We start from the raw sequence: 24585 nt of genomic DNA, 5'->3' as shown, positions 1-24585 counted from the left end.
TACCCATCAGATCAGGCCCTAATTTGCCCCGTGTGGGCTCCTGATCACTCGGCCAAACCCTCAGATCCCCCTTCCGATCACCTCCCCAGTGCATTGATTGCATCTATTTTCCCCTCTAACCACCCCCTGAGACACCCATCAATCACCTCCTGTCACCCCCCTAGCACTCCTATCCATCAGATCAGGCCCAATACAACCTGTCATCTAAAAGGCCACCCTGCTTATGACCGGTTCCACAAAATTCGCCCCCTCATAGACCACCTGTCATCAAAATTTGCAGATGCTTATACCCCTGAACAGTCATTTTGAGACATTTGGTTTCCAGACTACTCACGGTTTTGGGCCCGTAAAATGTCAGGGCGGTATAGGAACCCCACAAGTGACCCCATTTTAGAAAAAAAGACACCCCAAGGTATTCTGTTAGGTGTATGACGAGTTCATAGAAGATTTTATTTTTTGTCAAAAGTTAGCGGAAATTGATTTTTATTGGGTTTTTTTCACAAAGTGTCATTTTTCACTAACTTGTGACAAAAAATAAAATCTTCTATGAACTCGCCATACACCTAACGGAATACCTTGGGGTGTCTTCTTTCTAAAATGGGGTCACTTGTGGGGTTCCTATACTGCCCTGGCATTTTAGGGGCCCTAAATCGCGAGGAGTAGTCTAGAAAACAAATGCCTCAAAATGACCCGTGAATAGGACGTTGGGCCCCTTAGCGCACCTAGGCTGCAAAAAAGTGTCACACATGTGGTACCGCCGTACTCAGGAGAAGTAGTATAATGTGTTTTGGGGTGTATTTTTACACATACCCATGCTGGGTGGGAGAAATTTCTATGTAAATGGTCAATTGTGTGTAAAACAAATCAAACAATTGTCATTTACAGAGATATTTCTCCCACTTAGCATGGGTATGTGTAAAAATACACCCCAAAACACATTATACTACTTCTCCTGAGTACGGCGGTACCACGTGTGGCACTTTTTTACACCCCAAGTACGCTAAGGGGCCCAAAGTCCAATGAGTACCTTTAGGATTTCACAGGTCATTTTGCGACATTTGGTTTCAAGACTACTCCTCACGGTTTAGGGCCCCTAAAATGCCAGGGCAGTATAGTAACCCCACAAATGACCCCATTCTAGAAAGAAGACACCCAAAGGTATTCCGTTAGGAGTATGGTGAGTTCATAGAAGATTTTATTTTTTGTCAAAAGTTAGCGGAAAATTGATTTTTATTGTTTTTTTCACAAAGTGTCATTTTCCACTAACTTGTGACAAAAAATAAAATCTTCTATGAACTCACCATACTCCTAACGGAATACCTTGGGGTGTCTTCTTTCTAAAATGGGGTCATTTGTGGGGTTCCTATACTGAACTGGTATTTTAGGGGCCCTAAACCGTGAGGAGTAGTCTGGAAATCAAATTTCGCAAAATGACCTGTGAAATCCTAAAGGTACTCATTGGACTTTGGGCCCTTTAGCGCAGTTAGGGTGCAAAAAAGTGCCACACATGTGGTATTGCCATACTCGGGAGAAGTAGTACAATGTGTTTTGGGGTGTATTTTTACACATACCCATGCTGGGTGGGAGAAATACCTCTGTAAATGACAATCTTTTGATTTTTTTACACACAATTGTCCATTTACAGAGTTATTTCTCCCACCCAGCATGGGTATGTGTAAAAATACACCCCAAAACACATTGTACTACTTCTCCCGAGTACGGCGATACCACATGTGTGGCACTTTTTTGCACCCTAACTGCGCTAAAGGGCCCAAAGTCCAATGAGTACCTTTAGGATTTCACAGGTCATTTTGCGGAATTTGATTTCCAGACTACTCCTCACGGTTTAGGGCCCCTAAAATGCCAGGGCAGTATAGGAACCCCACAAATGACCCCATTTTAGAAAGAAGACACCTCAAGGTATTCCGTTAGGAGTATGGTGAGTTCATAGAAGATTTTATTTTTTGTCACAAGTTAGTGGAAAATGACACTTTGTGAAAAAAACAATAAAAATCAATTTTCCGCTAACTTTTGACAAAAAATAAAATCTTCTATGAACTCACCATACTCCTAACGGAATACCTTGGGGTGTCTTCTTTCTAGAATGGGGTCATTTGTGGGGTTCCTATACTGCCCTGGCATTTTAGGGGCCCTAAACCGTGAGGAGTAGTCTGGAAATCAAATTCCGCAAAATGACTTGTGAAATCCTAAAGGTACTCATTGGACTTTGGGCCCTTTAGCGCAGTTAGGGTGCAAAAAAGTGCCACACATGTGGTATCGCCGTACTCGGGAGAAGTAGTACAATGTGTTTTGGGGTGTATTTTTACACATACCCATGCTGGGTGGGAGAAATAACTCTGTAAATGGACAATTGTGTGTAAAAAAAATGAAAAAATTGTCATTTACAGAGATATTTCTCCCACCCAGCATGGGTATGTGTAAAAATACACCCCAAAACACATTCTACTACTTCTCTTGAGTACGGCAATACCACATGTGTGGCACTTTTTTGCAGCCTAACTGCGCTAAGGGGCCCAAAGTCCAATGAGCACCTTTAGGCTTTACAGGGGTGCTTACAAATTAGCACCCCCCAAAATGCGAGGACAGTAAACACACCCCACAAATGACCCCATTTTGGAAAGTAGACACTTCAAGGTAATCAGAGAGGGGCATGGTGAGTCCGTGGCAGATTTCATTTTTTTTTGTTGCAAGTTAGAAGAAATGGATTCTTTTTTTTTTCCACAAAGTGTCATTTTCCGCTTACTTGTGACAAAAAATAATATCTTCTATGAACTCACTATGCCTCTCAGTGAATACTTTGGGATGTCTTCTTTCCAAAATGGGGTCATTTGGGGGGTATTTATACTATCCTGGAATTCTAGCCCCTCATGAAACATGACAGGGGGTCAGAAAAGTCATAGATGCTTGAAAATGGCAAAATTCACTTTTTGCACCATAGTTTGTAAACGCTATAACTTTTACCCAAACCAATAAATATACACTGAATGTTTTTTTTTTTTTTATCAAAAACATGTTTGTCCACATTTTTCGCGCTGCATGTATACAGAAATTTTACTTTATTTGAAAATTGTCAGCACAGAAAGTTAAAAAAAATCATTTTTTTGCCAAAATTCGTCTTTTTTGATGAATATAATAAAAAGTGAAAATCGCAGGAGCAATCAAATAGCACCAAAAGAAAGCTTTATTAGTGACAAGAAAAGGAGCCAAAATTCATTTAGGTGGTAGGTTGTATGAGCGAGCAATAACCCGTGAAAGCTGCAGTGGTCTGAATGGAAAAAAAGTGGCCGGTCCTTAAGGGGTAGAAAGACTGTGGTCCTCAAGTGGTTAAATTTAACAGATTAATGCTAGCTTACCAAAATAATGAACACCTTGATAGGCCGGACGGATGTAAATCCATATCATAAGCCTGGTACACAGAGCTTTTTCTAAGCGCTTGTGATTTAAAGCGGAACTGAATACTAAAATAAAAACAAAGTGTTTCACTTACCTGGGGCTTCTGCCAGCCCCTTGCAGCCTTCCTGTCCTGTGCTGGTCCACTATGATCCTCTGTTCTCCCGCCGCCAGCTAGTTTCGTTACCATTGACGCAGCAACTGTGCCTGCGCGCCCCAGGCCACGCATATCTTTCTGTGAGTTGCTGCCCGCAATAGCGTCCTGCGCTATTAGCGCAGGATGCTATTGCGGGCGGGAACGTGAAGATACGTGTGGCTCGGGCACGCAGGCACAGTTGCTGTTGACTTACAAGTCGACGGCAACGAAACTAGCCGGTGGCGGGTGTACGGAGGATCGTGGAGGACCAGCACGGGACAGGAAGGCTGCAAGGGGCTGGCAGAAGCCCCAGGTAAGTGAAACACTTTTATTTAGTATTCAGTTTCGCTTTAAATCACAAGTGCTTAGAAAAAGCTCTTGCAGTGTGAACCAGCCCATAGATAATACAGACCCTTTCTTCTTGGCGTTTGAGCCTTATTCCAGCCATTGAGCTGTAGCAGTCAGTGACCAAGCACATTTGTATGAAACAATTGTTGACCGGGAGTCTCTGTGTGTGTGGCCACCTGGATGGGTGATGTACCAAGCTGTGATCACTGCTATGCAATAAATCAATATTGTTTGCAACAAATCAATACTGTTTGCAACTTGAGCACACATGATCTTTAGAAGTGTTTTACCAACATAATGGAGGTTGGTGTTTTGCAACTGCAAAACATCAAATTGACATTTGCACTAAAAAGGTTGTGATGTCCTTTGTCTGCTTTGTGCAGTTGGGATGCGGTTTGCAATTTTCCAAATTTGCAATCACAGCACTTCTAAATGTATTTCAAAGGAGATGCAATTTGTGTTTGTGTGCAATTTGGGCGACAGGTCTGTATTTTTCGTGTGCAATTCACACTGCAATTTTAATGTGATGCCATTGACTTGCATTGAGTGTTGTCACGAAAAATCACACCATTTTGAAATATTCACAGGAAAATTTTTTTGCAAAACAAACATTTGCATACTAACGCATACAAAAATCAAAAAGGCGAAAGTTTAAAAAAAATTGCAAAAGCAAATTCGTGCACACGGGAAATTGTGTACAGAATTTGCAATGACAAGTATGATTGGGCGCCTAAGACCCTGTTCATAGTGAATTAATTGTGTTGCAAAATAGTTCTGCATGTCAACTCACTGCCCATACAATTCTATAGAATACATCTATATATCTTTGCTTTGCTCTACCTCACTGCATGCAAGTTTTAAATTACAGTCTATGTCCAGTCTCCATTGCAGTTGCATTCTAATGCATGTGTTATGCAATGCACTACTGTGAACCTCCTAGCACTTTAGTCTACTACACAGAATGAGGGGTCTGAAGAAATTTGATGAAAAGCTTGCACGATTAATCTTTTGTGCTAACCAATTAACAGTACCACATTTATTCAAAACTTTCTAATTACACGCAGGGCCGGATTTAGGACAAGGCCACCTAGGCCATGGCCTAGGGCACCACAGGAGCAAGGGCACTAAAGCAGCAGGCTAAACTGGTGCAAGCTTGCAAATGCTGCAATGCAGGGAGATCAGGCGAGCGTCTGACCGCAGTACTCTGCTGCTAGCCGCCTGTGCAGCAGCCATCTTGCTCTCTGTGCACATTTGCATTGTGGCCGGCGGCTATAGACTTAGGCAGCATTGGAGATGGAAAGGAAGGGGAAGCGTCTGCACTGGAGATGAGCGGAGAAATGAGTGACACAGATTGGCTGCTGTGGTGTGAAGGCGAGCTGGCTACCTATACTGAACGGGGGAGGGGGGGGGGAAAGGGGGGATTAAGGGAGTCATCTGGCTACCGATACTGGAGGAAAAGGGGGGAGGGGGTCATCTGGCTACCTATACTAGAGGGAAGGGGGGAGGGGTAATCTGGCTACCTGTACTAGAGGGAAGGGGGGGGGGGGGAAGGGTCATCTGGCTACCTATACTGGAGGAAAGGGGTAATCTCGCTACCTATACCTAAAGGGGGCAGCTGGTGACAGTGGCCTTGGGCGGTAAAGAGTACAAATCCGGCCCTGATTACACTTCTGGCAAACAGTAACAACTTGGGAAGCTAACCAAATATTCCTGCCATTGCCATGAAATGGGGAAGACAGCTGCACATGCTGTACACACTTCACTTGCAGAAACTTCATGAAGGAAGGATACCAATTGCTATACAAGGTTTTAGAACAATTCTTCCCTTAGTAGCCATCATTAAAAGAGGTTGACAGAAAGCACACAGGTATGAGACTGTTCGTCTGAATCTAGTTGAATCACATACACCAATTATGGTTTTACATAAGGACTTGTGAGCCTCTTTCACATAATAAAACCGGAGCACGTTTCTAAGGCTTGGTTCACACAGTCAGCTTAGTAGCAGTGTGATCACCACTTTTCAGATGCTCTGTTGTACCACTGGATACTCAAAGGCTTCTCCGTGTTACTGTGGTGTTTGTAGCTTGCATTAGAATGCAAGCTAGTGCATCTGATTTCCAGCAAAAAGCTATATGCAGATTGTTGCTAACTGCTCCCCCTTGTGTTCTTTTGAAACCACTGCTTTTATATTTCGGGACAGCCATCTTCGCTAGGTGCTTTTTCCATGCTGGCTTTATTTAGCGGTGCATGCACTCATTTCATGCAAAATCGTTCCATATGATCTGATTTGTCCTTTTCAGACACACTGCATCCTACACATTTACCATCCAACCATAGATATCACCTATGCATTTCTCTGTTTTTTCCCCCCACAGGCTGCACAGCAGCATAGCGGATGACACCCTTGCTTTGCAGTTCTAAGTTTTAGGCTAGTTACACACCAGGACGTTGCGTTTAGGGGACGTTTTAGGGCACATAACGTGCCCCTAACGCAACGCCTGGTGCTCTCTGGTGTGGACGTCGGCGTGAGCCACGTTGTGCAGCTCACTCTGGCGTCCGTGATGCATAATCTTGGACGCATGTGGCATCACGTGGTCCCACCCGGCCAATCGCCACACAGAGGGGCCGCTCCAGGGAGTACATTTGAAATCGGTGCCGGTAGACTTGGGCGCAGGATACAGCGGTATATAGCTGATCCTGCTTCTGCACAAGTCCGGCCGATTTAATTACTATTCCCCCTCCAGGCCGACATAAATAGTGGGGGAATGAAATAATTCGGCTTCCAGCGATTGCTGGAGGCCGAATTATGATGTTTTTAAGCAACCTCGGCTCAGTCTTCTGACGGAGCCGACGTTACTCACTGATCGCTTCAATAGGAATGATTCCTATTGAAGTCTATGGATGAAAAGCACTGCTCCGTCTCCAGGAAGTAAACACTGCACGTCACTGAGTGCAGTGAATATTAATTAGCCATGTGCCCGGCCGCTCTTACCTCCTCCCCAGCATGACTGAGCATGTGCAAACAGTCTAACGTGGCTTAGCCGCATAGAACGCACAGCATGCAGCACTTTGCTGCGTTACAATGAAACGCAACGTGGGCAGTGTGAACAGCCCACTTGTGTTACATTGCTGCGCGTTGGGGGAGCGTTACAGGCTGCACTAACGTGCGCCTGTAACGACCCTGTGTGCAAGAAGCCTAATCTTGGCCAAGGTACCATCTGCATGAAGTTCATATACTCTCCCCATGATTGCATGGGTTTCCCTCTCTATGATAGGGACACTAGATTGATTATGGTAGGTAGTAGTACAGTAGAGAATGAGCTTGCCTGAGGGATGTTAATGACATGACTATGTACTCTTAAATTGTTGCAGAAGATGTCAGCGCTGTGTGAATACATAATCACAATATTAGTTTTTATCACTCATTAACAACTCAAGATCATCAATATTCATAAGTCCACCACATTCTTGCAATGTTAAGATCTTCAGGAAAAGACATTACACAAGGTAAAGAGATTAGATGACATATGAATAGCATATAGTTGCAGTCTTTACCTATGTGACACCATCATACTGTGGCTCAGCCATCTCAATTTTGAGGGGTTCTGGTATACAGTCATAACGGATTTACTGCTACAAAGACGGGTAATTTCAGAATGATATAGCAACAACTCTGCATTTGCTGATTTCCCAAGCAAAGTGCAGCGAAAACCATTACAAAATAAAAAAAAAAAAAGAAATGTGAGCATATGTATTGTAGACAATATCTCCCCCCAGTGGAAATTAAAACTCAGAGTAGTTGCTTTTAAAGTGTATGAACAGTTCATAATGTGTTATGCTCCCACACAAATTAAGTAGCTCTCATTTGCAGGTATAAATAATGTCCACAAACGTCTATGCAGACTGCAAACTGCTGGTCACAAAGCCCTTCAATGTCAGAAAGAGTTTATGCATTATTATGCAGGTTTTGTATGCATCCTGAAAATGAACCATTACATTTCCACATTAGTGGGTTTCGAATGTTTCATTCTCAAGCTGCATGAATTTGCATCAACTCAGAATTTGCATCTCATCGACCATCCCTATATCCCTGCTCTGCTCATTCTGTTGCGGAATTAACTCCTCCCACTGTAGAAGGTGCAATATACTTATGATGGTCCATTCTGCCTAATAAGACAGAACAGAGTGTGTGGAGCTAGCATATACACCACTTAAAAACTATGCCATACCTGTACCATTTGAAATGCCTTTCTCTCCACTTCAGTTGGTTTATAAAACTCCAATATGTCTCTTAAGGGGCTGGTTCAGACGGACGCTTGCGGAGCGTTTACCGCCAAGCGGTCGGGGCTTGGCGTTAAATGCTCCCATTCAAGTGAATGGGAGCATTTGTACCAAGCTTTCACGTGCGTTTACACGAATGCGGCGTTCGGGTCCCAATTTTCCCTGGTGTTCCAGGAGCCCCTGGAAGCTACATGTAGCTTCCAGGGGCGGTTAACCGCGACAAGTAATGTCCCCCTAGGGGAAGAAAAAATGCGACCGCATCCGAACGCAGCGTCCGCGACACCAACGAACGCGACGCCTCTGAAACGTCCGTCTGAACCAGCCCTAAGAAATGTTTTAAACGCCTTACTAGAAAGTTGTAAGGTAACTAGATTTAGAAATTCCTAAACAAATCCTACACCCCATTTCCGTCATGAATTTATACATACAGGCAACTAGCAGAGTTATGCAATAAGGCTTAAAAAAAGTTAATTATAGGAAAATTATGCAGAAAATCACAGCAACCAAATTAGATTTTCTTGGGATTCAATCTGTTCAGTAATTAAATCGGATTTGTTACATATCTCTTCCATTTTAGTCATTCTGCTGCGGAAGTCCTCTGCTGCACATACTTTCTCTGAAAAACAGATTGCAGTGCCATTCATTTGATGAAGAGCACAACTCCACTACAGGCTGGCAGGGGATGCTGCAGTGTACCCTGCAATGAAAGATACAATGTTTAAAATGCAACAGTATGTCCAAAATGATCACCTGTGGTTGTTAGTTTAATATGTTTGTTCAGGTATCTCTGCACCTTACCCTGCTTGAGGGAATACACAATAGGGCAAGCTGGATTTATTTGGTAAATGGCCATTTTATTTTGCCTGCAGCAAATCCCCACTTGTTTATTCTTCCCATACCTCTCCATGGACAGTGCATGTCATTCGAGATAAAATTCAAGATTGTAGGTATATGTTGTCTTAAGATTGTACAAACTCCTTAAAGGGGTTCTGTGGGGCTTCCTGAGGAGAAAAACTGCCACTTACCTGGGGCTTCTATCAGCCGCCTGCAGTGGTAATGTCCCACGCCGTCCTGCTCCCATCTGCCGTTCCCCGCAGCCGGCACCGGGCTATTATTCGTCTGTCACACAGACGAATAATGCGCGTTGCCGTGCCTCCGCTCGCGTCATCTGAGGCTTACTGCGCAGGCGCAGTACAACGGAGCCTTGTACTGCGCTTGCGCAGTAAGCTTCCGATGACGCAGGCGAAAGCGAGCGGGTGCGCGGCGACTGCAGCGCAGCCGCAGTTCGATCCCATGCCGCTTAGACCGGGGCCGGAGAACAGCAGATGGGAAGAGGACGGCGTGGGACATTACCGCTGCACAGGGCTGATAGAAGCCCAAGGTAAGGGTCTGTTTTTCTCCTCAGAAACCCCTAACAGAACCCCTTTAAAGAGAACCTGAACTGAAAATAAAAAGTAAAAATAAACATACACAGGTCATACTTACCTCCCATGTAGTCTGCTCATCAATGTCTTTCTCCTCTCCTGCGTCCTGTTTGCCCACTGTGATCAATGGAATTCTCTGTCCTCCATTTTTAAAATGGCCACTACCCCATAACAGCTTCCTGGTCAGCACACTGTTAAACTGTTATATCACCCACTTGAGCCATAGGGAAACATGGACAATACCTTGCACATTCAGTTGTAACTGACAGCAGCTGATCTATAACTGACTGTGACTGGTATATTTCAGTTCTGACAAAATCTTGTCAGAACCGGAAGGGATCACTGTAAGAAAATGGTGAGCTTCTGAGAGGAACCGATGGCAAGGAAAGTATGTAATATTAATTTACAGCTTCATCATGTATTTAAAATATTTTTTTCAGTTCAGGTTCCCTTTAAGTCGGCCAAAGAGACTGATTATGATTGCATCAGTCGATATACACGTGTGTGTACAGAGGCCCCTGACCAGCGACGACCACTCGGCAAGCAATCTGCCCGGCAGATCAACTTGGCCGAGCGGCGGCCTACTTCTTTGAAGACAAGAGAAATAACATTTATATTGCGATTTTCTCCTGGTGGACTGAAAACACTTGAGCTGCACTTGTGCACGCTCAGTAGACAGTAGCAGTATTAGGGAGTCTTGCCCACGGACTCCTAACTGAATAGGAAGAGCCACGACTTGAAACCAGGTCTCCTGTGTCAGAGGCAGGGCCCTTAACCATTACACTATCCAGCCACAGCGGGCAGAGAACGCCACCGTCATGCACATGCAGCTCAGTCTCAATCCCTCTGCCCCCCCCCCCCCCCCCCCACCATGCATAGCAATAGAACATGTCAGCTACACAGCTGACACATTTGTACAGGCAAGCCCAGCGATGTCACCCAAAGGAATCAGATCACAATCCCCGACAGGAGACATCAGTTGTTAGGTGTGTAAGCACCTTTAAAGAGGAGCTGGATCCAGTTAGGAGAGGAAGCAAGCTGCACTGTGTGGGAAAGGGGTTATCACAGTTACTGATTGGGATTCTGTGTTTTTTTTTCCCTTTCTTTTTTTAAATCTATTACTTTAAAGTCGATTGGAATCGATTAAAAATAAAAATCAGCCAGCTACTTCCTAAGGAAAGGGAAGGCTATGGTTCCTATAGTGCAGAGTTGCCCAACCCTGTCCTCAAGGCCCACCAACAGTGCATGTTTTGTGGAAATCCACAGAGGTAGTTAATCAGCTCTGCTGAGACACTAATTACTCCACCTGTGCATGTTTGTGGTTTTCTACAAAACATGTACTATTGGTGGGCATTGAGGACAGGGTTGGAGAACTATGCTATAGAGCCTTCCCACTCCTCCCGATCCCTGTTCCAATGCTGGCTACCCAGTAGCAGTATTCGACCAAGTTTTACTCACCTGGGGCTTCCAGCAGCCCCCTGCAGCTGTATCGTGCCCACGCAGATTCCATCAGATGCTCCTGGCCCCGCCGGCAGCCACTTCCGGTTTCGGCAACAGGAGCCGACAGGTTGGGAACGTGAGTGATTCTCCGCGTTCCCGGCCACAATAGCGCCCTCTATACTGCTATATGCTATAGCAGCATAGAGGGCATTATTGTGGTCAGGAACGAAAAGAATCACTCGCGTTCCCGGCCTGTCGCCGAAACCAGAAGTTTCGCCAGCGGAGCCAGGAGCATCTGATAGAATCTGCGTGGGCACGATACAGCTGCAGGGGGCTGCTGGAAGCCCCAGGTGAGTAAAGCTGGCCATACACTGGCCCGATTTGCGGCCGTTTCGACAGCAGATTAGATCACTGGGATCGAATCTGGTGCCAATCGTTCGCGCTAAACACACCCGCCGATCCGATTTCCCCCCGAAATCGGATCGGTCCGTCGATCGCGCCGTGCGGAAAAATACCGTCGATCGCCCGCGGGTAGGGAGCGCGTCGCTAGCGGCGGCCGATCCGTTCAGGTATACATTACCTGTGCTGGCTCCCGGGCATCCTCTCCGCGCTGCACCGCACCGCTCTGTTCCTGCTTCCATCCCGGCGTACATTAACTTCCTGTGTCACTCCAGTGACCAGGAAGTTCAAATAGAAAGCGCTCTATTTGAACTTCCTGGTCACGGAGTGACACAGTGTACGCTGGGATGCGGTGCGGGGTGCAGCGCGGAGAAGAGGACCCGGAGCCAGCTTTAGGTAATGCATACGGGGGGGGGGGGGGGGTGGATGACAGGCGGCAGGAGCAGCTCAACAGAGTAAAGGCAGCCATACGATCCCTCTCTGATCAGATTCGATCAGATAGGGATCTGTCAGCTGGTCGATCTAATGGCAAATCGACCAGTGTATGGCTACCTTAAAACTCTTTTTTACAGAGACTTAAAGAGACACTGAAGTGAAAAAAAAGATGATATTATGATTTGTATGTGTAGCACAGCTAAGAAATAAAACATTAAGATCAGATACATCAGTGTAATTGTTTCCAGTACAGGAAGAGTTGAGAAACTCCAGTTGTTATCTCTATGCAAACAAGCCATTAAGCTCTCCGACTAAGTTAGTCATGGAGAGGGATGTTATCTGACTTTTATTATCTCAACTGTTCCTGGACTATTTACTTTTTCTCTGCTAGAGGAGAGGTCATTACTTCACAGACTGCTCTGAAAGACTCATTTTGAATGCTGAGTGTTGTGTAATGTGCACATATTATAGAATGATGCAATGTTAGAAAAAACACTATATACCTGAAAATAAAAGTATGAGAATATTTTCTTTGCTGCTAATCTTCTAGTAATTATTTATAGTACACAACCAATTCACTATATCATATATTTTTTTTCGCTTCAGTGTCTCTTTAAGTGTCCCTTTAAGTACAGTATCTGGCTGATTTTTTTTAAATCAATTACCATTGACTTTAAAAAAATCACAATCACTACTTTAATATAATTGAGATTAATGTTTTTTAATTTATAAGTTAAATCAAATTGTTTCACCCTCAATTTTGATTTTTAATTGTATTATGTTTATCCAGTGCATATGAATAGGGAATAGAGGATTTATGGTGGGAGGTATTAAGACTATTGGATTTAACAGCAAAAAGATTATTTCGGTTTTGAATATTGTTGTTATTTATATACTATATAATGATGATAGAATAAAAAAAAAAAAATAAAAAATAAGAGAATGACGCAAAAACAATTTAAAACCTCAGAAAGGTCAAGCAATATTAACCTATTTTGGTTCCTGGACGTAGAAACTACGTCCATGCACGCGCACTCCCGGCCGCGGATTCGGTAGCCAAGGAATCAATGTATCGGGCTATGGTGCCCGATCACTGATTCCTCTCCCCCGCTGAAAAAGCGACAGCTTCTCTCGGAAGCTGCGCCTTTTCTGGCTGTTCCCTCCCCGATGAGTCACTCTAAGCGTGTGTTACGCTTAGAGTGACGTCATGTAAACAAACTCATGGCCGCCATCTTGTGGCCAAAAAGTAAAACTACAACTGTAAGGAAAAAAAAAATAAAAATGAACACACATTTACATTATAAATCTATTGTTTACCTCCCACCCTCCCAAAACTACCCAAATAAATTGTTTACTATAAAAAAAATAAAAAAAAACCATTACAATAAAAAAAAACATGTAAATATTTACCTAAGGGTCTAAACTTTTTAAATATCAATGTAAAGATGAAATATTTCTATATTTTTTTTTATTTTAAACTTGTAAATAGTGATAGATGCAAAATGGAAAAAATGCACCTTTATTTCCAAATAAAATATTGTCGCCATACATTGTGATAGGGACATAATTTTAACGGTGTAATAACCGAGACATATGGGCAAATACAATACGTGAGTTTAAATTATGGAGGCATGTATTATTTTAAAACTATAATGGCTGAAACTGAGAAATAATGAATTTTTCCATTTTTTTCTTATTCTTCCTGTTAAAATGCATTTACAGTAAAGTGGCTCTTAGCAAAATGTACCCCCCAAAGAAAGCCTAATTGGTGGCGGGAAAAACAAGATATAGATCAGTTCATTGTGATAAGTAGTGATAAAGTTATAGGCTAATGAATGGGAGGTGAACATTTCTCACGTGAAAACGACGGAACGCGAATGGGTTAAAGCACAACAGAGAAATCACTCCTTTATAAAAAAATGTGACTTTCAGTTTAAGGGCCCGTTTCCACTTGTGTGGTGCGAATTTATTGCGGAAAACGCGAAATCGAATTTGCATGCAAATTCGTACGTGAATTTTATTGCAAAGTCGTGTACGTTATCACGTATGTTAGTAAGTATGCAAATTTAACCATGTCAGTGCCTGTGTGCTTTTACATTGATTTTATGCGAAAACGTACGCAAATTTGCATAGCGAAAACGCATGCAAATTTCTTATTACATTGTATGCTAATCGCACACCACCCTTGCGGTGTGCAAATTCTGATGGCTCTGCTGTGCAGATTTTTCCTGCACAGAAAAACACTGTTTTCCTGACAAGTGGAAACAGGCGAATTAACTTGTATTGGTTAATTATGCAGATTCGCGACAGTGGAAACGGGCCCTAAAGGATATCGGCGGTAAAAAGGCATAACTGAACAGGCTACATACAGGTCTCTAATCCTGCACAGATGAGGACAACCCCCCGTTCTTCTGCAGTTCATGCTAGACGAGCCCCAAACCCCTGGGGACCTTTAAACCGGAAACTGTATTCACTGTGCATGCGCAGTATACAATCTGCATGTTTGCACGAGTCAGGTGCATCGCATCCCCAACTCAAAAAAGGTGCTACAGCAGGCAAGCAGTTAGTGAACTGCTGCTAAACATCAAGGCTCACTCCACCGGAGCAGTGCTTTTCAGCGCTGCTAGCTTTGGGCGCAGTAACCGCCGCCATAGACTGTAATGGGAATCAGTCTATAGCGGCGCTCAGTGAGGAAGGTCGGCTCCGTCAGAAGACGGAGCCGAAGTTGCTTAAAAAACACAATAATTCGGCCTCCAGCAATCGCTGGAAGCCGAATTATTTCATTCCCCCACTATCCATGTTGGCCTGGAGGGGGAATAGTAATTAAAACGCCCCGGACTTCTGCAGAAGCAGGACCAGCCATTTAACAGCTGGATCCTGCGCCCAAGTCTACCAGCGCCGTATTCAAATGTACGCCACTCCACAATGTCCACAACAGTGTAGCTCCATTCACCTGATACCCAGTCTGATATTGTATAAATGAGGATACAATATCAGTATCCCCTTAAAAAAAACAACACAAAAAAACAGTGCCAACAAAGCAGAGACAATTCACACCAACTACTACCCAACAGGGAAGGATTTTATAATTGTCACTGTCTGCAATGACTATCAACCACTTCAGGACCACAGTGCTAAACCCCCCTAAAGACCAGGCTGTTTTTTTATTAACTGGCCACTTCAGCTTTATGGCCAAGCTGCAGAGCCGCACAACATAGCACACTAGTTATTCCCCCCCCCCCCCCTTTTCCCCCCACCAACAGAGCTCTCTGTTGGTGGGGTCTGATCGCTCCACAGTTGTTTATTTATTTATTTTTTTATATAAATATTTTTTAATAAATTTTGTTTTTAAAATTTATTTTCCCCTTCTCCCTCCCCCCACCAGCCAATCAGCAGTCATAGGTTTCAGCCTATGACAGCCGATCACTGTCCAGCCTATAGAGGGGACAGCCGTGTCACACGGCTGTCCCCAGTAAAGTGCTGCTGCCAATCGCAGCGCTGTACATGTAAATAGATGGCGATTGCGCCGTCTAAGTCTTCCGAGTGGCAATCGTCGTTCGGAGACTAAAGGTGGGGCGGAGCTCCGCCCCCCAAGCAGGAGATGCGCGTGCAGCCTGCACACGATCTCCTGCAAACTGCAGCCCCAGGACTTGACGGCAATTGGCATTAGGCGGTTCTGGGGCTGCCGCCGCGGTATTCAGAGCTTCTTGTGGGAGGGGTTTCAGCACAAAATCAGTCATACAGCGCCCCCTGATGGTCTGTTTGTGAAAATCATTATATTTCTCATGTAAAAGGGGGCATCAGCTACTGATTGGGATAAAGTTTAATTCTAGGTTGGAGTTTCTCTTTAAACTATTATATGGACCACCTCTGCAGACAACTCTCCAAATTTGGCATTAAAAGACAAAGGCTAATATAATAGGTCTTAGTTTTTATTACACTTTATAAACATGGAAAGGTCAAACCCTTAATCCAGTACAAAATTACTGTTTTCATAGAATGAAATGTAAGGTGTACTATGAATGAAATTATATTTCAGTTATTGTGATTATGCATGGTCCAGGCCACAGAGGTTTCTCAAAGAGATTTCAGAGCTGAAGGCAGTTTCATCATTTTGGCTTTTCATAACCTCAGACATCAGCTACGTCTTGCTAAAGAAGAAGAAAAAAGTTATTTAACAATTCCGAAAAAACATGATAAAAAGGTATCTGTGCATCTCTACATTGGAAAAGCATACTAAGGGTAGGCATCATTTTCTGTATCTTTGTGGAAAGTAGCATACTATGTAAACTGTGACAGGACTTACCTACTTCATTTTTTGACAGATAATGGTCACTGTGGTTTGAACACCAATGAGATAGCATTTCTGGACTATGTGAGGTGTTTGGAGAAGGTAATCTTATGACATTACCCTTGCCAAAGCTGAGATCAGTTATTCCATCTTGCTCCTCCTTGACCTCTCCCTCAGCTTTTGATACAGTTGATTATCTGCTCCTCCTCCAATCTCTACAGTCCTTGGGCATCCTCGCTCTTGCCTTGGATCTCCTCCTACCTTTCTAATCAATCTTTCCTGACCCCCTTAACAGCTCCTCCTTAATACCCACCCCCCTCTTGGTTGGGGTCCCCCAGGGCTCTGTTCAGGGTCACCTACTCTTCTCAGTATACACTTCCTCCATCGGCAAACTCATCTCCTCCCTGGGCTTCATCTATCACCTATAACCCAATGACACTCCCCTGATTTCGCCTCCCGTGGACAACTATTTCCATCAACCATTTCCTCCTAGACATCAACTATTTCCTCCTGGATGTCATCCAAGTTCCTGAAGCTTAACCTAGACAAAACTGAACTCCTGATCTTCCCGCCCCACTGCACCGCTCATATTCATGTCACGGTCAACAGCATGACCATTTTCCCTATTTCCCAAGCTTGTTGCTTGGGCTTCACCCTGGACTCTGCACTATCCTTCATCCCCCACATTACCAAAGCCTCTCCAAGATCTGCCCATCCCTGACCCTGAACACTACCAAGCTTTTCAACCATGCCATCATCTCCCACCTCGACTACTGCAACTCACTTTTGTTAGGCCTCCCTTTGAACGGCATTGCCCCCCTTTAGTCATGATGGTTGAAGCCAGACTCATCCATTCTTCCCACCGCTCCTTCCACATCTACCCCTTGTAAACCCCTGCACTGTCCCCCTTTCCACTACCGTGTAAACAAACACTTGGGAGCACCCTCCAAGCTCTGAATATGAAGTGTGTGCCAAGATCCTGGCCCCTATACCACAAGGGGCAAAGACTGCAAAACTTCCTGGAAGGATCGGCACCACACAGAAGGTTGTATTTATGAGCTCTTCAAAACTTTATTCCATAAAAATCGACAAGGCAGCGACAGCCCGCTGTTTCGGCCCAAGATGGCCTTTCTCAAGTTGCCAGAAAAGTCAAATACATTCAAACACATATAGTGACATGATTTATATAGCCCTAGCCACGCCCCCTTAGGGCGGCAACCCTCTAACATGCAAATGTGAATGGAAACCTAGCGGACCTGATGGGAGACAGAAGCCAGCATAAAAATAACCAATCGGTTTAAGTATCACAACTCACCAATCAGGTGGATCTTCTCATCTGATCACCACCAGCTCGCCAGTCCAGCGCATATAGGACTGCGCATCACGCTCCCATCTCGGCTGTATACACAGCAGCGAGATGCGGAAGTCCGTCACCTGACCTGGAGTCCGGTCAGGTGACAATCCAAGAGCCAATCATCTGCGCCCCTATGCGCTCCAATGAGTGGCCGCTGGTCTCGGAGTCAAGAGGCAGGAGGCGTGCCAGATACAACTGGGGACAACGTCATATACACACGACGTGCTCCCATAGCAACACATAAACATAAACACACGCCATACTCACAAGCCCCCTCCGAGTTAAAGGTAGATCAGATGTAGAAGAATCCATGTTTAACAGGTCCATTCACATTGCACCTAGAATAAAAACATAAAAATGTGTCAACAAAGTAAAAGAGATTACTACACACCTTCAGTATTAGCTAACAGGGTAAACTACAACAATACCTAATCATAATAAAATTTAAATGTTAGATACAAAAGCTCAGGTCGCATTCTCGATTCAGACCTGCTGGTCCCATTGCATTTAAGCGCCTAATCCACCCTGCCTCCCTACGCAACAGTTCTCTCTGTCGATCCCCACCTCTCCAACCTGGGGGAACCCCATCAATTGCCATTACTCTTAGCTGCGACACTCCATGATTACACCTGGTAAAATGTTCCGCCACAGACTGATCACTAGATCTACCTCTAATCGCTGTCTTGTGTGAAGATATGCGATCCTTCAGTCGCTGTGTTGTCATCCCCACATAAATATACCCACAAGGGCATTTAAGTAAATATACCACATATCTAGAATCGCATGTATAGCGACTCCTGATCTCAAAAGTCTTCCCCGTGGTGGGATTTTAGCCCAACATATCTTCCTGACTTTTTTGCTCTTGAACAGGACCTTTTCCGTTTTTTTCGGACTGTTAAACTGAAGGTCTTTTTTAGTAACATCCCCCCTAGTGTTACATCAGAGACACGCACATCAAATAAAGAGGATTGTTTCCACCTCAGAGACTCTGGCCTACGCAACAAGAGTCGCTTTTTACCTTCCAGCCATGCACTTATTGATACATATATGGCTAAAGTTACAGAGGACATTAAGAAAGTCGAACAGGACTTTAGGAAGGGTCATTTTCAGGTGGCACACAATCTCACTAGAGAGGAGAGTGAGGCTTTACGGGGATTACAAAATAATTCCAGCATAATAGTCTGCCCCGCAGATAAGGGTGGGGCAGTTGTTGTTCTGGACAGATGTGATTATGAGCAAGAAATTGCACGACAACTAGCAGATAGCAATGTATATGTGCCCCTGGAACGGGACCCTCTGGGTGATATTCAGAGGGTCATTTTGAAGGTATTACGTGATGCTTTGGTGAAAGAGATAATTGATGATGACCTATTTAAGTTCCTACAACAAGACAATCCCACCACTCCACATTTATATATCCTGCCGAAAATTCATAAAACACTTAATCGCCCTCCTGGGCGACCAATTGTGGCAGGGGTGGGATCTGTCTTTGTTCCTCTGGCTTGCTTTTTGGATAAGATCCTACAACCAATTGTGTTATCACTCGATTCTTATTTGAGAGATACAGGCATGTTTCTCTCTAAATTGAGTGAGTTGCCGAATTTGGGTGAGGATGATCTTTTGGTAACACTCGATGTGGAAAGCCTCTACACCTCCATCCCACATGATGGAGGTGTAGAGGCTGTTGATTGGTTCTTGATGATGCAGACTGATTGTTCATTGGCCCAGAGAAAGTTTCTGGTTCAACTTTTGGAAATAGTTTTAAAATTTAATTACTTTGAGGTTGATGGTTGCTTTTATGGACAACAACGGGGCACAGCTATGGGTTCGAACGTGGCCCCCTCCTACGCTAATTTGTTCATGGGATTGTTTGAGGAGACTTTTATATATCTGAACCCCATGTTTCGCCGACATTCTAGATGTTGGTGGAGATTTATAGATGACATCTTTTGCGTATGGAGGGGGCCACGTGAGAGCCTACATGAATTTATTAGTGTAGTACATCAGCAGTGTCCACATATTCGCCTTACAGCTCATGTGGATGCTCATTGTGTTCCTTTCTTGGATGTGTTGGTAAAAAGAGAGGGGGATGGTTTTGTCACGGATCTGTATACTAAACCAACAGACCGTAACTCGGTTTTACATTTTCAGAGTTTTCACCCCATTAACACTAAATTAAGTATCCCTCAGAGCCAAGTCACAAGAGTTGAAAGAATAGTGAGTGATCCTGACACACTAACTCAACGTAAACAAGAGTTGACAAGTAAATTTCGCGCACGGGGTTATCCCATAGGTGACTCAGAACATAGAGTCAGGCGCAAACGCAGACGTAATGAGGTACCGCGTGTGCCATTTGTGTCAACCTACAATGTCTGTAGTGACGTAGTGGGTCGCAGTGTGCGTCGGCATTGGCACATCTTACGGGATGGTTTCCCAAGGGTACCAGAGTTTAGATACCCTCCCCTTATGTCTTTTCGTCGAGCTCCCACATTACGGGACAAATTGCGTACTAAAAAGAGTGGTGTGTCAGTAGCACTCAATAACAATAGAGGCATGTATCCTTGTATCTCATGCCACATGTGTAATAGTGTGATCCGAGGTCAACAGTTTTGCCATCCCACCACGGGGAAGACTTTTGAGATCAGGAGTCGCTATACATGCGATTCTAGATATGTGGTATATTTACTTAAATGCCCTTGTGGGTATATTTATGTGGGGATGACAACACAGCGACTGAAGGATCGCATATCTTCACACAAGACAGCGATTAGAGGTAGATCTAGTGATCAGTCTGTGGCGGAACATTTTACCAGGTGTAATCATGGAGTGTCGCAGCTAAGAGTAATGGCAATTGATGGGGTTCCCCCAGGTTGGAGAGGTGGGGATCGACAGAGAGAACTGTTGCGTAGGGAGGCAGGGTGGATTAGGCGCTTAAATGCAATGGGACCAGCAGGTCTGAATCGAGAATGCGACCTGAGCTTTTGTATCTAACATTTAAATTTTATTATGATTAGGTATTGTTGTAGTTTACCCTGTTAGCTAATACTGAAGGTGTGTAGTAATCTCTTTTACTTTGTTGACACATTTTTATGTTTTTATTCTAGGTGCAATGTGAATGGACCTGTTAAACATGGATTCTTCTACATCTGATCTACCTTTAACTCGGAGGGGGCTTGTGAGTATGGCGTGTGTTTATGTTTATGTGTTGCTATGGGAGCACGTCGTGTGTATATGACGTTGTCCCCAGTTGTATCTGGCACGCCTCCTGCCTCTTGACTCCGAGACCAGCGGCCACTCATTGGAGCGCATAGGGGCGCAGATGATTGGCTCTTGGATTGTCACCTGACCGGACTCCAGGTCAGGTGACGGACTTCCGCATCTCGCTGCTGTGTATACAGCCGAGATGGGAGCGTGATGCGCAGTCCTATATGCGCTGGACTGGCGAGCTGGTGGTGATCAGATGAGAAGATCCACCTGATTGGTGAGTTGTGATACTTAAACCGATTGGTTATTTTTATGCTGGCTTCTGTCTCCCATCAGGTCCGCTAGGTTTCCATTCACATTTGCATGTTAGAGGGTTGCCGCCCTAAGGGGGCGTGGCTAGGGCTATATAAATCATGTCACTATATGTGTTTGAATGTATTTGACTTTTCTGGCAACTTGAGAAAGGCCATCTTGGGCCGAAACAGCGGGCTGTCGCTGCCTTGTCGATTTTTATGGAATAAAGTTTTGAAGACCCCTTTCCACTACCCTCTGTAAATCCCTGCACTGGCTTCCTATCCACTTCAGGATAAGTTTCAAGATTCTGTTCCTGACCTACAAATCTCTGCACAAGACTGCCCTATGTACAGCCCGTTCACAGATTTATAACTGCCCGCCCCCTCCGGTCCACCAATGTAAATGCTTATTTTTGCATGCAATCAAGCAAGTGTGTAATCTATTTATAATTGAATAAATTCATAGTATCTGGTCTAACGTATCAAGAACCTGTGCCATTTCCTATATTTTTTCCACCAATGACCTTCGCCTGACCACTCCACAAATTTCTCACTCCCATGCACGCCTGCACGACTTCTCAAGAGCTTTGCCCACCCTATGAAAACTCCATTCCTTCACCCATCAGGCTCGCCCTCTCCTTGAAACAAGCCCTCAAAACGCATCTCTTCAAGATGGCCTACCTACAGTCTATGGAGCCTTAACTTTCTCTGCTAAACTCCTAACTCTCAGCCCTGCCTAGTGTGTCCTCTCTACCCCCCCCCCCCCCCCCCAGATTGTAATCCTCTGGCAGAGTGCTCCCTTAGTGTACAGTAAGGGATACCTCCCTTAGTGTATCTCACATGACCATCCGTCCTCATCTTTGGGCACCTTTCCCATGGACTGCCTTGGGCTTGAATTCCTGGATCTTTGTAACCAGCTCCCTAATTGCTTGATCATGTACCCTGTTCCCGATTTGCCTTGTATAACCTTGTGCTATGTTATGTAAGACATCCCTTGTTAACTCTGTATGTATCCCTATTTATTGTCCAGCGTTGGGTAATATGTTGGTGCTTTGTAAATACAATAAATGATAAGAGTCAAACCCATTCATGTACATATAAATGGGTGTCAAAAGTCTAAGTTCTGTGGTTTTAAATAAATGGTTGCCAACCACTGGACATCCCCCATGAAACTGAAACTAGGTGGCTGTTAATCCCTCACTGAAGTAAACTTCTGTGTTACCGGGAAAGAGATGGCAGTGTAATATTAGTCCTGGATGCTCTGCATGTCCAGCACCATTAATCACACATAAGAGTTGTTGGTTTGCTGCTCCTTGTAGACATTGTTGTAACTTGTAAAATCAGTCTACCTAAAGCCATCTTGCACTAATCACTTTTTATGCAGAGAAGGCTGTAATTTGAGTTCCAAAATTACCTGATTGCCAAATTAGCTGTGCACATTTATCATCAATTAACTTGGTACACGTTTTTTGATTTTATTCCCCCTTTTTTTTGCACCATCAATCTATTGGTTAACGGGAGGGTTCACGGAGAAAAAAACATACTAATCCACTTACCTAGGGCTTCCTCCAGCCCGTGGCAGGCAGGACGTGCCCTCGATGCTGCTCCGGGGGCTCCCTGTCTTCTCCAGTGGCTCACCAGAGCCCGACCTGGAAGCCGGCCCGGCCAGGTCGGGCTCTTGTGCGCTCCAACGTGCATCTCATGCGGGGACGTCATCGGATGTCCTCCAGGCTGTACTGCGCAGGCACAGTAGTTCTGCACCTGCGCAGTACAGCCTGGAGGACGTCCGATGATGTCAGAGCGACCGCGTGAGATGCACGTTGGAGCACACAAGAGCCCGACCTGGAAGCCGGCCTGGCCAGGTCGGGTGAGCCACCGGAGAAGACAGGGAGCCCCCAGAGCTGCGTCGAGGGCACGTCCTGCCTGCCATGGGCTGGAGATAGCCCCAGGTAAGTGGATTAGTATTTTTATTTTTTTTTAAGTAGTCCATTGATCTTTTTAACGGGGAACTCCATGTAGGGTTGTATATGGGTGATATGAGTGAGACGTTTATTGAAGCTTATTAGTGAGACAGTTCAAGCCAATTATAGATGGATGATAATTTTGTGCATATTTACTATATGATTTTAACCACTTCACGACCGCCCCCAGCCGATGGGCGGCGGCAAAGTCCGGGCCCAAACGACCGCAATACGCCCATCGGCGGGGGCGGCTGCGGGAGTGGTTATGCGGCGATCGCGTCATTCGTGACGCGATCAGCCGCCGGGGACTGGCTCCGCCCACCGCTCATAGTAACCCGCCGGCCGTTCGGAAGCGCCGGCGGGTTACTAGCACCCGGATCGCCGCACTTACATTGTATAATAGGCTTTGTAATGTATACAAAGCCTATTATACTGGCTGCCTCCTGCCCTGGTGGTCCCAGTGTCCGAGGGACCACCAGGGCAGGCTGCAGCCACCCTAGTCTGCACCCAAGCACACTGATTTCCCTCCCCCTGCCCCCTGATCGCCCACAGCACCCCTCAGACCCCCCCCTGCCCACCCCCCAGACCACTGTTTGCACCCAGTCACCCCCCTAATCACCCATCAATCACTCCCTGTCACTATCTGTCAACGCTATTTTTTTTTTTATCCCCCCCCCTGCCCACTGCCCCCTCCTGATCACCCCCCCCACCCCTCAGATTCTCCCCAGACCCCCCCCCCCAGACCCCTCCCCCCGTGTACTGTATGCATCTATCCCCCCTGATCACCTGTCAATCACCTGTCAATCACCCGTCAATCACCCGTCAATCACCCGTCAATCACCCGTCAATCACCCGTCAATCACCCGTCAATCACCCGTCAATCACCAGTCAATCACCAGTCAATCACCAGTCAATCACCAGTCAATCACCAGTCAATCACCAGTCAATCACCCCCTGTCTCTGCTACCCATCAATCAGCCCCTAACCTGCCCCTTGCGGGCAATCTGATCACCCACCCACACCAATAGATCGCCCGCAGATCCGACATCAGATCACCTCCCAAATCAATTGTTTACATCTATTCTCTCCTCTAAACACCCACTAATTACCCATCAATCACCTATCAATCACCCCCTATCACCAACTGTCACTGTTACCCATCAGATTAGACCCTAATCTACCCCTTGCGGGCACCCAATCACCCGCCCACACGCTCAGATTGCCCTCAGACCCCCCTTTATCAATTCGCCAGTGCAATATTTACATCTGTTATTCCCTGTAATAACCCACTGATCACCTGTCAATCACCTATCAATCACCCCCTGTCACTGCCACCCATCAATCACCCCCTGTCACTGCCACCCATCAATCAGCCCCTAACCTGCCCCTTGCGGGCAATCTGATCACCCACCCACACCAATAGATCGCCCGCAGATCCGACATCAGATCACCTCCCAAATCCATTGTTTACATCTATTCTCTCCTCTAAACACCCACTAATTACCCATCAATCACCTATCAATCACCACCTATCACTGTTACCCATCAGATTAGACCCTAATCTACCCCTTGCGGGCACCCAATCACCCGCCCACACGCTCAGATTGC

General features: G+C 45.2%; 1 protein-coding gene across 4 annotated transcripts in view; it reads right to left on the bottom strand.

The window, feature by feature from the left end:
• Positions 1 to 15790: 15790 nt before the first annotated feature.
• HDAC10 (histone deacetylase 10) overlaps positions 15791 to 24585 on the bottom strand; it is a 105598-nt gene continuing 96803 nt past the window's right edge. For all 4 annotated transcript variants that reach the window (XM_068276355.1, XM_068276358.1, XM_068276357.1 and 1 more), the window contains exon 21: positions 15791 to 16025. In XM_068276355.1, coding sequence (XP_068132456.1) covers positions 16012 to 16025 — 14 coding nt within the window. In that variant the 3' untranslated portion in view covers positions 15791 to 16011. The remainder of the gene's footprint in view (positions 16026 to 24585) is intronic.

Source organism: Hyperolius riggenbachi, chromosome 3 (assembly GCF_040937935.1).
Source record: "Hyperolius riggenbachi isolate aHypRig1 chromosome 3, aHypRig1.pri, whole genome shotgun sequence".
Taxonomy (NCBI): Eukaryota; Metazoa; Chordata; class Amphibia; order Anura; family Hyperoliidae; genus Hyperolius; species Hyperolius riggenbachi.
This window is presented reverse-complemented; position numbering and strand designations above follow the sequence as displayed.